The sequence below is a fragment of the Ahaetulla prasina genome, chromosome 2 (genome assembly GCF_028640845.1).
Source record: "Ahaetulla prasina isolate Xishuangbanna chromosome 2, ASM2864084v1, whole genome shotgun sequence".
In the NCBI taxonomy this organism is placed as follows: domain Eukaryota; kingdom Metazoa; phylum Chordata; class Lepidosauria; order Squamata; family Colubridae; genus Ahaetulla; species Ahaetulla prasina.
In genome coordinates, this window is record NC_080540.1 from 90,952,275 (window position 1) to 90,966,277 (window position 14,003).

A 14,003-nucleotide genomic window follows, 5' to 3' on the forward strand; every position below is an offset into this window, starting at 1 on the left:
AATATCCTCTTTTAAATGAGGTCTGCTAAACATATTACAACAGTCTGTAGAATGTCAGGAGTTTTCAAAAGTAAAAAAATTATTCAGTAATTTTGAAGTTTAACAAGTATTTAGGAGAGGTTGGGGAGAGAGACTATTCAACTTGTGATATTTTCAAAGGTCAGATTTTCTTGTTTAAAATTTAATTTAATTTAATTTGAATCTATATACTAACTTTTCTTAAATCTGTGTTTGCTCCGTCATTTTCACTATGTCATTCTATTTCCAACTGATGTAACATGTACTTGCAGAGCCTTAGGAATTCTACCTCTTTCACATTTCTGGAATGGTTTATTCCAAATTCTTCATCACTTCCAGCTGAAGGTAACATTTGATTTGAGACTGTGTTCCCTTTTTGTAGACTTTGTAGTGAGTCACTGGCTGAGCACTAACTTTTCTGAAATAAATACATTGCCATGATACCATAATCTACTGTCTATGTACAATTCTACATAGATGTACCGCTATATTTTTATAGAGCATTTAGAGCCAAGAAAAATGGAGATTTTTCTAATTTTAATGTCTTGTTTTACATTTAGTTTTTAAAACTTTTTTAAAAAGTGTGCTTTTTCTAGGCTGTTACCAATTACCCTAATACATCATTTTTATTTAAAATCAGTAGTGATGGCAAAAACAGGGTATGTTTGGGTTCAATATATCTGGAGGGTGTCAAATTAGGACAGGTTATTCAGAATGGTGCAAATGACTAAGTTTTCAATGTCAATATTCATCTTTCTTTTATTTTGATGACCAGCATTTTTCTAGGTCCAACTGTATCTTCCCAGTATGTTTTAATCCCTAATCAAATTAAGACCAGAAAACAAAATCTTTTGAATTGCTTGAATAATGATACTTTCAATGAAGAGCTAATAATGCTGTTTCAAGATATCCAACCAAAGAAAAAAGACTTTTTTTAGTATCATCAAACTAAATGGATCTTAATTTATAATCATTTAGATAATAATGGACTCTCCAAATGTTCCTATGTCCTTTATAGTCAGAATGGCCAGTGGACTGGATTTTGTGTATTGCAGTCGTAGATATCTAGAGAGCACTATGGTTATAACGAAGTCTAGCATGAAAGATAGCAGAAGTTATCTTTTAAGATTAAATTAAACCCATTTATACGTGTGCTGTTTTGGAAGTATATTCTAATATAAGATACATTATTTCTCTTACATTTGCCTTACTGTGTCTGTCCTGTGCAACTTGCAACTTGACTAAATTAGTAGACCAACTTGACTAAATTAGTAGACCAGCGAAATGTTGTGGAGATAGTATACTTAGACTTCAGCACAGCATTCAACAAATTAGATGACAAACTACTTATTGGTAAGCTAGAAAAATGTGGGATAGACAGTATCACCACCAGATGGATTTGTAACTGGCTGACAAACCATACTCAACAACTTGTCCTTAGATGACACTAAGCTGGCAGCAATAGCCAAAACCTCAGAAGACAACTTCAGGATCCAAAAAGATCTTGACAGACTTGAACAATCGACCCTATCCAACAACATGAAATTTAATGAGGAAAAAAGCAAGGTTTTACACTTGGGCAGGAAAAACCAATGGTACAAGTACAAATTAGGCAAAACCTGACTCAAAAACAATAACTATGAGAGTGACCTCGGAGTCCTAGTGGACGATCACTTAAATATGAGCCAGCAGTGTGTGGCAGCAGCTAGAAAAACTAATACAATCCTTGGTTGTTTAAATAGCGGCATAGAATCAAAATCACATGATGTATTAATGCCACCTTATTAAGCCTTAGTAAGACCACACCTGGAATACTGCACCCAGTTTTGGTCACTGTGTTACAAAAAAGATGTTGAGACTTTGGAGAAAGTGCAAAGAAGAGCAACTAAGATAATTAAAGGCTTGGAGACTAAAACATATGCAGGATTTGGGTTGACTAGCCAAGGGAAAAAAAGGACTGGGGGGAACATGATCTGAGAGTTTGCCACAAAGAGGAGGTGGTCAACTTATTTACCAAAGCACCTGTAGGCCAGACAAGAAACAATGGATGCTAACTAATCAAGGAGAGAAGCAACCTGGAATTAAGGAAACACTTCCTGACAGTGAGGACAATTAACCAGCGGAATAGCTTGCCTTCAGACATGGTTGGTGCTTCATCACTGGAGGTTTTTAAGAAGAGACTGGACAGTCACTTGTCTGAAATTGTATAGGATCTCCTGCTTGATCGGGGGTTAGACTAGAAGACTTCCAATTCCCTTCCAACTCTATTCTGATTTGATTGCAATAATATCTCATAGACAGCAGCTCTATCTATCATGATCTGGAGGGTAAACTAATTCAGATATAGTAACCCAAGCTTGTACATATGTTCTCATCAGTTTTAGGCCTTTTGTATGCTAAACTTCGAGGCAAGAAGTGTATCTGTACAAAAAGTGTAAGCATTTTTGTAGGAAGCTGTACTGATAGGTTCCATGAATGGGGCACTCCGTCTTCGGTAATTTTTATATGCCAAAACTGCATTTCTGTATGTATACTTTACTACTGTTACATTGCTCATTCATGAAATCTTTGTATAAGTATAAAGTATGAAATGGCATTTGGGTAAGGTAATGTATGGCTGTCCTTGGCACTGTCTTAATCATACTGTACTTCAGTAGGCTTGAAGATTAATGAGAGATGTTTGAAAAACATTTTGTTGATTGAAAATATAGAGAAATTCTTGTCAGTCATTTGAATGGTATATTGGTTAGTACAATGTGCACCAATGTACTAAAATTGTATTATACATGACTTTTTTACAGACTTTTCTTCTTGCTCTTATACAATAGCATTGGAAAAAAATAGCTAAAACTATTAAGAACAGCTTGACGATATTTTCATAAGCTGGAGGAAGAATAGTGATGACTTACGTATCTAATTTATTACTGTAAAGTAATTCCTTGAGTTTCAAGAAAATTGACAATTCCACTGAAATCTAACCTCCGTATTCAGGCTTTAGCTTTGTAGGATTTCTTTCAGCAGAAAATGCACGCAGAACTGTCTTTGGACAGCTAGCTAGGGTTTGCTTTCTAGCTCAAAATAATAATGCAATAATGTTTTCATTACTTCTAAAAATGGGTTTATTTGAGGTGATTACCTTTGAGACACAAATAATACATTATGTTTTTTGGTTTGTCTAAATTACCTGGTCCAAATTTAATGCTGAAGCATAAAATACGTTACGATTACCTAACTGAACAGAGGGGTTTTTAAGAAGTTCTTTGCATAAAATCTGTTTCTGGCCTTGAACAAGCAGCCTAGATTCCTACTGAGTATAGTTGGATTAATTCATGAACTTTTGACTCTTCTTAAATCCTACTTGACTTGTGAATGCCTTGAAATTGCAACTTCATTGTTTAAAACGTCTTAAAGTTTACATAATTGTCTTTTTAAGTTATAGTTCAATGTTTTCAAGGGACAAACCCTGAGATGTTCCTGAGGCATTCTCAGAAACAAGCTTGCCTAGGGCTATACCAGCTGATTCCAGCAAAAGCATGAAGTTCTCCACTTTGTCATTGCCTTAGTCATGAAGCTGCTGGTTGATTGGAGACAAGCTACTTTCTGCCATTCTCAGCCCTTTTCTCTATTACAGTTTTTATAACACTATTTAAATGTAAGCTTACTGTCCTTTGCATATTATTCAAACTCTTCTTTTAATCTGTCTGAGAGGAAGCTATACTTAATTGGAAAGTGATAGATACTGATATTTTGCCATTATGGAGGAAAGGCTGGAAGAGGAAGTGGTAGACAAGAGTCAACTTCTGTGTCTGGCTCCTGATTTTTAACCCTGTTATATCACTGTACCAGATATTAATTTGGCAAAAGTGTACATTAAACACCATGCAACAGGACTGAAAAGTATAATGAGCTGTTCATTATTGTTTTTGCTGGTTGTGGTTACTGAATTTTCCCTGTCATGTGTTTTAAATTTTCTGTAACGGTCCAGATGATCTATTTTTGGAAGTTTTATTAAATTGAGGTTAATATTTCTGAAACAGGCCAGGAGATTGCAACTGCAATGTTTTCACCTGGACTGTTTAATATGTTTAAATAAAGTATATATGAAATGAAGAAAGATCAATAATTAGGTATGAAGAATTTAGATCAAAGACACTGCTCTATTGCCTTGGGCAGAGTTCTTGATCCTACTGAAAGACTATTCCTTCAGGGTCCGAGGTCTGCCAGGTCTTTTTGTGTAAACAGTTCAGTAATATATTAGCCAGGTGGCTGGAGATATTTTGGTCAATGTTTGCTTTGAAATTCAAGGCACTAAAAGCTAAGTAGCAAATGTGCCAAGCTACAAAACCTGGAACAATGTCAGATGCGTAGGTTTTCAAGTCGGTACAGTTCATTCACTAACTTGCAAAATACTTTGCCTGATGTGCTCCAGATCTCTTTGTATGTATAGACTCTTTCTTGAAGTAGTTTATTCTGTGATTGAAAAAAACCCTTCTTTAGTATTGTACTTGACATTTAAAAATGCTCTTCTTTTGGGTATTTTAGACATATTTTGTATTTTTTCACACACATACACACCTTGTTGTATATTTTGGGTGCTAGAGTACAGTTCTGTATACTGCTCAATAATACATTTCTTCAAACTATATCACCAAATTTAGCTCTAGTTTCATTCTGGATTCATAATGGCTAAAGTGGCTTAACGAAATCCCATACCTATGTTCGTGCAATATACTATAAAGAAAAGAAATAAAACATATTATAGTTTAAACTGATGGCCTGGTTCATACAGTATGCTAAACATTGACTGCAGGTCTGCCCAGGCAGGACCACAAAAATTCACATCCCATTTGAGCTTAGCATTTCGCGCAAGTGCAGTTTCTGAAAGGACTATGTTCCCTAGGAATTCTACTTCTCACATCCCTACACACTCACCCTTATTTCTCTCTGTTATATACATTATTACCTTATTTATTTTATTTAATCAAATTTTTATACCGCCCTATCTCCCGGAGGACTCAGGACTCTTAGTTCATTATGCAAGTCATCTAGCAGATCCCAGTTATAGTACTAATGAGGAAAACAATGTTCTTGGTGACTATAATATTAACCAGGTGTTGTGACTCCAGCTCCCGAGCCTGTCCTCATGGAGGAGGATGACTCTGAGAGTGAGGGGGAGGAGCCAACAAGGCCTCCCTCTCCAGGTCCCTCCTTTCTGGCAATTCCTCAGGTGCCAGCTGAAGGCCAGGAAGAAGGCGTGTTGGAGCCCCCACAGACAGAGGATGAGGAAGTTCAATCCTGGATTGATCCCAGGCAGCGTCAGAAGGAGAGGCGCGCGCAGCAAAGGAAGAGGTGTGGCAGACCCAGAGATTGCTGAGTCACTGAGCCACACCTGACAGAGGATAAAAGCGGGTGGAGTTGCTCTCTAGCCCCTGTGATGGACAAAAACTACAAAGCATGAACTTCGGATCAGTTGTTTTTGAATTAAGGCCTGGACTGTGTGAAGGAATTATTCTGAGAACTCTTGGCTGCCCTGGCAACGGCCTATAGACACGTGGACTCCCGTCCCTGCCAGTGATAAGGAACTTGGCAGGCATTTGAACTGTAGCTGCCAAGTCTTTTATCCACAAAGGAAATTCAGGTCGGTTGTAGAATAAATGACTGTTAGACGCTCGCTCCTGTGTTCTTCTGTGTGGAGTGGGGAGGGGGACAGAACACCAGGAGAATACAGGAGCTAGAGGCATTACCACTTAGTAATGATCTAAAGTGAGCTCATATTTCTTTGTCGCAAAAAAAACTATACTACCTAATTTCCATCCAATTCTATCTTATGCTTAGGAACATGTTTTATAAAAGTCAGACATGTATAGGATATGTAAAATATATTTCAAGTACATCCAGAAAACCCTTCTATCAGCTTTTTTGTGTCTTAGGCCCAGGAGGGCTGGCCAATACTCCATCATTAGGTCTTAGAAAAAAGAATGTTTGACTAGTAGCAACATCTCTATGCTTGCACATGTACACCACACCCTCCTTCCCCAGTCTTCCTGATTCATGCCACTTGCACTGCACTGCAGCAACCCTCTGCCCCAACTTGTATACAGCTTCCGCCAGGACACCCAGGGCCTCCCCCAACCCCCTGTGGCAGCCCCCACTTTCTTATCTGGGGCTTCTTCTGCTTAATGACCTATGGATCTTGGGTTATATGTTGCTAAGTCACTAAGTATGCAGTCACATACTCTACAACCATATTGCTTAGTGTCGGCAATCCCAATTGCAATTGTAACTCAAGGATGACCTATAATCCAATTTATTGTAAGGTTACATCGAAGAGTCTTGCAAGACTGAAAGTATTTCTCCTCTCCTCTTCTTTTAATGTCAAGAAAGTTTGGGAGAATCCCGTTTGAAATGCCTCCCATGCTTCCAAAATTAGGACTGAGCTGCCTCTTACCAGACTATTGCCTAGGCTGCGGAACTTCCTCCTGTCTCCCAAGGTCATTCTCACGTACACCATTACAGATGCAACAATAATTGTAAAATGTGCTATAATAAATTCCTCAGCCCTCATTGCAGTGTTGAAATCCAATTTTTTTTACTACTGGTTCTGTGGGCGTGGCTTGGTGGGCGTGGTGTAGTGTGGTAGGCGTGGCTTAGGCATGGCAGGGGAAGGCTAGTGCAAAATCTCCATTCCCACCCCACTCCAGGGGAAGGATAGTGCAAAATCTCCATTCCCACCCCACTGTGGGGCCAGCCAGAGGTGGTATGTGCCAGTTCTCTGAACTGCTAAAAATTTCTGCTACTGGTTCTCCAGAACCTGTCAGAACCTGCTGGATTTCACCCCTGCCTCATTGCTAGAGAAATATGATTGTGACATATCCCTGTAATAAAATATCAACTTACTTCAGAAACCTAGAAGGATAATTGGATTTACCATAAGATTCCTTCTGTTTACCAGTAGACCCCTTTCCAAAGAAAAGGAGGGAATTGTCTATAAAAGATGGAAAATAATTTTCTGTTTTTTGAGTATTGTGGTGATTTGTTGCTTATAACCAAACATCAACATAGTTCAAGTCGATTCCTGTCACTCCCAGGATAGTAGCAATTTCTCCTTAGCCCTGTTTTCCTACTAGAAGAAGAAGTTAATTGTTGTCCAGTGAACAGAAGGATAATTCAGGTTTCGTCCAATCACTGTATACAGTACACCTTAGTAAAAATAAATGGGAATTGTTGAATATGCCAATTTGGAAAAGAAGGCAATTGGGTCAAGTGTAAACTGTGTACTTTGCAAAAATTTAGCCAAAGATTTATCTTAAGATTTTGAAAATGCTGGCTTATATACATGAATGTTCAAAACAATTTCAGGGATATAAGTCCAGCATTACAGTAAGCAAGAGAAATTTTTCATCTCTGTTGTTTGCCATGTGGCATGGAACAATGACACAGAAAAAAAACAGGGTTTATGCTATCTTCTATAATTTCAGTACTACCTCTAAGGGACGTGGTGGCTCAGGGGCTAGGACGTTGAGCTTGTCAATCGAAAGGTCGGCAGCTCAGCGGTTTGAATCCCTAGTGCTGCCATGTAACGGGGTGAGCGCCCGTTACTTGTCCCAGCTTCTGCCAACCTAGCAGTTTCAAAAGCACGTAAAAATGCAAGTAGAAAAAAAGGGACCACTTTTGGTGGGAAGGTAACAGCGTTCCGTGCGCCTTTGGCATTGAGTCATGCCGGCCACATGACCATGGAGATGTCTTCGGACAGCGCTGGCTCTTCGTCTTTGAAACGGAGATGAGCACTGCCCCCTAGAGTCTGCAACGACTAGTACGTATGTGGGAGGGGAACCTTTACCTTTACCTTTTACCTATAATTAATATCTGCTCTGTATTCAAAGCAAACATTATTTTATAATTTTAAAAAGGACGAATGGTTTTAAACGTTTATAATTGCTGTGACAATTAGAAGATGCTTCTTCGCCTATTTTTGTTTTTTGTTTTCTATTTTTTCACTCTTTACAGACTTTTAACACTTTATTCTTTTCTAATTGTTTCTTTATATTGTTTTATGTTTATCCTTTTAACTTTGTAAGAATTCTTCAGTGAAACCTATTCAAACAAAAATAAACTAGAGCTAGGAGATCAGGAGTTGGCTCTTCCAGATTAAAACCTTTAAAACCAGCAGAGTATCACATTTGATGTGTGTCTACTATAGTTAATGAAAGGAAATCTTTTGGTAGGTATCTCAGCTTTGCAGTTTAAACACACTGTAAGCCGCCCTGAGTCTTCGGAGAAGGGCGGGATATAAATGTAAATTTAAAAAAAAAAATGAAAAATACACTATGTTGAAACAGGCAGACAATGCATGACTGATAATCAGTTACTTTTCCATTCTCTATGTGCTGTAGATCTTCTAAAGGGTTTGAGACTTTTTTATGTTGATAAATAATCTTGATTTGTGCTACTGTACTCTTTCAAGGATTTGTATAAGAGATCTGGAAGTGAAAAAAATAGCATTCTTGACTTTATTTCAGAGTCCATTTTTCTACAAAAATTCCGTCAAGTAAATATTACTGTATTGCTCTAATAAAAGCAGTATCAATTTTTAAGATTCAAAAATTTATCTTGTGAGTCAAGTTAGCAACTTCACTAATTTAAGCTAATTAATTTGACAAAATGACAAAATTAGTGGACCAGAGGAATGCTGTCCATATAATTTACTTGGACTTCAGCAAAGCATTTGATAAAGTAGACCATAACCTACTACTAGATAAAGTAGAAAAATGTGGGTTAGACAGCACCACCACCAGATGGATTCGTAACTGGCTGACCAACCGCACTCAACGTGTAGTCCTCAATGGAACTACATCCACATGGAGGGAAGTATGCAGTGGAGTACCCCAAGGCTCTGTTTTAGGCCCAGTACTCTTCAACATCTTCATCAATGACGAGGGGATAGATGGGGAACTCATCAAATTTGCAGATGACACCAAGCTGGCAGGAATAGCCAACACTCCAGAAGATAGGTTCAAGATACAGAAGGATCTTGACAGACCATTGGGCGCTAACTAACAAAATGAAATTCAACAGTGAAAAAAGTAAGGTTCTACATTTAGGCAAAAAAAACCCAAAATGCACAGGTACCGTATATGTGGTACCTTGCTCAATAGTAGTAACTGTGAGAAGGATCTTGGAGTCCTAGTGGACAGCCATTTAGATATAAGCCAGCAGTGTGCAGCAGCTGCCAAAAAAGCCAACACAGTTCTGGGCTGCATAAACAGAGGAATAGAATCAAGATCACGTGAAGAGTCAAACTATTCTCCAAAGCACCTGAGGGTAGAACAAGAAGCAATGGGTGGAAACTAATCAAGGAGAGAAGCAACTTAGAACTAAGGAGAAATTTCCTCACAGTTAGAACAATCAATAAGTGGAACAACTTGCCTGCAGAAGTTGTGAATGCTCCAACACTGGAAATTTTTAAGAAAATGTTGGATAGCCATTTGTCTGAAATGGTGTAGAGTTTCCTGCCTGGGCAGGGGTTTGGACTAGAAGACCTCCAAGGTCCCTTCCAACTCTGTTATTATGTTATGTTATTTGAATATTATGAAGAGCCACTTTCTTTTGTACTCATGAAGAACTGATTTTCTTAATATTTTATTTATGGATTTTCCCAAATAGCTCAAACTAAGACTCTAAGCAGTATACAAAAATAGTTTAAAAATTACAAGTAATATAGCACTTCTTATGCTAGCTTTCTGCTTTCAGGTTGCAAAGCATTTCTGGAATAATCAGATGTTTACAAGTCTCCAGAAAGAATGAGAATGAGAACCTCCCTTGCCTGAGGAGGACACGTGGGGGGGGGGGAGGATAACCCACACAGAGAATGCCTGCTTCAGCCTCTCTTGTCACGGTACTTGTTAGTGGAGGTTTTCATTAGGCATTCTCTGTGGTCCTGGGCAGAGTTGATATGAGATAGGTATGTGAATACTCTTCATGCAGCAATCTGGCACGTCCCCACCTTTTTAGCCTTCTGAAAGACAATAAAGAGCAAGCTCCAATCCAAATGGACACTGAGGTAGAGTGAAGTGGGATAGCACATAGCTTGTTGGGTGCCTGAAGCATTGTATTTTTGTTCTGGTTTTTATGGTTTTTTTTAAATATTTAGGTTTTGTTGTGAGCTTCGAACAGTTGCGTTCTAAGATAGGCAGATAAACAAATAAACAAACAAACAATATGACAGTCAATGTTAGAAATATTTCACCAATAATAAACTTCTTTACCATTCTATTTATGGATGAATAGCTCTTAAACTGCTGTGTTTTCCCAAAAATAATACCCAACCAGAAAATAAGCCCTAGCATGATTTTTCAGAGTGCTTCTAATATAAGCCTTACCCCCAAAATAAGCCCCAGTTAAGATCTGTCAGCCAGACACATTTAGTACCGTATTTCCCCCCAAAATAAGACCTAACTGGAAAATAAGCCCTAATGAATCTTTTGTAGCAAAAATTGATATAAGTAATTGATATAAAATAAGAACCAGTCTTATTTTCAGGGAAACATGGGATAAGAAGGACTAATGTGTTAATAACATTTTTTGCCAACTATGAACCTTGCTGAAGCTACCAAGTATCGGATTGTGCTTCATTACATAGTATTACCTTGGTCATAAATGCGTTGAATGAGGTATACTTCCTTTTTCTATGCCAGTGGTGTCTGGGCAGAGCCATCTTCTGGTTTTCACTCATGGCTAAATTTAAGTCAGGAAAGAAGGAACGGAGATAAAAAGGAAGACTGTAAACCATGAAATCAAGACTGAGAGGAGTTGCAGCTGATCTGCTATCACCTGCTGAAAAGTAATGTGAATTTGATTTTGCTCATCATGTTCCTCTGGCTAAATCAATGGTAGGGTTTTATTTACCACAGTTAGGAGAATCCTTAACAGTCTACAATAATAATTAAATGCTCACTCCATTCATTGATTTTCTTTCTCCAAAAGCTACCTTGTGAACCATCTGGTTAAGGGGGCAGTCTGAGGTCCTTTAATTATTTATGCTGGCCTACTTGTGAAGCAGCTGTCACTTCATACATAGCTGGAAAACACACCTTCCACCTCCAGTTTTTTAAGCCACAGCTAACCCACCCCAGAATACTGATGGTGGAATGATGGATTCTTGGTTTTTTTGTTTTTTTTTTACTCTTGTACATTTTTTATATTAAAATCTTTGCCTAGAATTTTATTTTAGCCCTTTGGTTTTTCCCCCCTTCTTTCTTAAACTGCTCTTTGCTAAAATCCTGGACTTCCAAGTTGTACACAGGTTATCATAACTTTAGGAAATAAACAACAGACTGTTTAGATTTTTTTTGCAGAGACTATTTTTGTGATTTCCCAAAAGCTACTCTCAAGCACACTTGTGCTACAGCAATAATAATTACAATATAATTGTAACAAGGAAATCCTCTTTTGAATATATAAGAACTAGTTTAACTTTAGAACACTTTTGAAAAGTTAATCCTTATTTCAAGTATAGGTCTGTATTGACTCCTCAAAACATCATGAGTTTTACAGAATGAATTTCCTGTCATGGGAAAGCCAAAAGAATATTTGCAGTATCGTATGGGGGTTTCTCCTTTATCTGTCTTTTTTTGAACAACATTTCCTTTTGATTAAAAAAGAACTCAATAACATCATCACTCTTCTTGAACTTAATACAAGAGAAATTAGGAATATTGAATTAGTTACCATTTAGTATTTTCTGAAATATTTCTTTTGACAAATTAAAAATGTTAGGATTTGCTAGAAAGGGTACAATCTTGTCTCTTATACAGCATCAATAGACCTGTCCATACATCAATATATTGTGTATTAACTGAATATATGCTCATATAAACAGGGCAATTTGTGCTTAGATGCTGCTTTATTTATGTGAAGATATTTATCTGCTTATTTGGGATGCTCATAGATAATCCAAAATCAGTTCTAACTATATTCTTTTCCTCAGCTGTGCACGCTACTATTTTCCTCTCTATACTCAGCCTGTTGCAATTAACTGTGCATGAACCAATAACTGGCCCTGTACACCATTAATAGTTAAATAAATGAATAAAGTGAGTGCAATATGTAATTGTGCTTCTCTCTTTTCCCCCCATAAGTACTCTGACAGAGCAATTATATATATTTGCCTTGACCAAGCCTGCTGGTCAAGGTGACTTTCAAAGGAATCTGGTTTATATATAACCATTTAACTACAGTATAACTTTGTTGTGGGCTGTTTTTTAAATGATTTGCAATATATGAACTTATGCCTAGAAGCACAAAACTTGAATAGAATAACATATATTAGATTTTTTTTTGAATCTAATATATTTATTAGAAGTTACCTGAGTTGGAAACACATTGCCCTAATTAGTATGTCCTCTCTGGGCCAAAATATATTTATTCTTTCTACATTAGCAGAAGAAAAAAGATGTTTTGCTCCTTCCTGCTCCATCCTTCCTCCTTGGAAAGAATATTAAAAACTAGCAAAACTGTACATTGTTTAACATTACTCCCCAAAATAATCTTCCTTCCATTTGCAACAGTGCTACCTCTTTCTCATTTCATTTCAGGTGACGTTGTGGACATCTATCAGCGAGAGTTCCTAGCACTAAGAGACCGTTTGCATGCTGCAGAACAGGAAAGCCTCAAGCGGTCGAAGGAGCTGAATGTAGTCCTAGATGAAATAAAGAGAGCCATCTCCGAAAAGCAAGCCCTACGGGACATAAATCGGACGTGGAGCAGTTTATCTGGTAAATCCGGCTTTTAAAAAGATGAGTCTGCCTCAACCTGATGCCAAAGGCTGGAAGGTCTGGCAATTGGAATCCATCAAGCCTGGAAGCACCAGCAGTGGCTGGCCAGCAAAGAGCATTTGCTATGCGGATGTTTTGTAGGTCACTGAATGTAATGATGGGGGCTTAAAGTTTATGAATATGCATTGATTCATGATACTCGCCATGCATGAAATGATGTGAAAATTATTTAAAATGTTCTTGGTCCAGTGAAAACATATAGAATCATTACGAACATGCAGACTGATGTTAACAGTAACAGAGTTGGAAGGGACCTTGGAGGTCATCTAGTCCAACCCCCTGCTCATGCAGGAGACCTGTACTAGGGATTCGAACCGCCAAACTGCTGACCTTTCTGATCGACAAGCTCAGCGTCTTATCCACTGAGCCACCTAGTCAGGCTTTTGATGTTGTAGATGTTGCAGAGGGAGGCTATTCCATTTAAGATCCCATCTCAAGGTCCATAGCTTTTTGCAGCAAAATCATTCATAGCTGTGCTGTTATAGCGTTAGTTTTGTGTGAACACTGTTGCCTGATTTCTATTTCTGCTGAAGCTTTCCTGGTTTTGTATATCATTTTTCTCAATAGCTTTAGCCAGCTGGTCTCTAAAGAGAACTTGTAAACAATCCCCCTTTTGCACAGAAAAGTTTTCTTGCCCCTGTGTGCTTTAATAATACATTGTTGTGTGTATAATAATAACATTAAATTTATATTCCTCCTGACTCTCAGCAACTCTTGGGTGGATTACAGAGGGTTAAAAAAAAGATCCAAAAACAATAATACACAAAAATGCAAAACAAAGGAACAAAATAGTGAAGAAGCAAACCTAAATGGAACAAGGGAAAGAAAGAAAGGGGCACCAGTCATCCTTGCTAAAGGCCTGGGAAAAGAGCCACATCTTCTGGCCTTCGAAAAACCAGTAGGGTGAAGGCTATTTGAATCACGGGGGAATCTCATTCCAGGGTACAGATGCTGCTACAAAGAAGACAGACTTCCATAGTGCTGATCATGGGAGTGTATAGTCAATGGAATCTGGATTGTCTGAACCAGCCAGGCAGATACTGTGGGAGACAGGCAGTCCCTCAAGTAACTAGGCTCTGTGCCATGTAGGGCTTTATAGGAAGCAACCAACTCCTTGAATTGCACCCAGAAATAAGCTGCCAACCAGGGCAG

The 14,003-nt window shown here is 38.0% G+C and overlaps 1 protein-coding gene across 3 annotated transcripts in view; it reads left to right on the plus strand.

Annotated features, from left to right (window-relative positions):
* MGAT4B (alpha-1,3-mannosyl-glycoprotein 4-beta-N-acetylglucosaminyltransferase B) overlaps window positions 1-14,003 on the plus strand; it is a 113,429-nt gene that overhangs the window by 54,016 nt on the left and 45,410 nt on the right. For all 3 annotated transcript variants that reach the window (XM_058173827.1, XM_058173828.1, XM_058173825.1), the window contains exon 2: window positions 12,612-12,791. In XM_058173827.1, coding sequence (XP_058029810.1) covers window positions 12,612-12,791 — 180 coding nt within the window. The remainder of the gene's footprint in view (window positions 1-12,611; window positions 12,792-14,003) is intronic.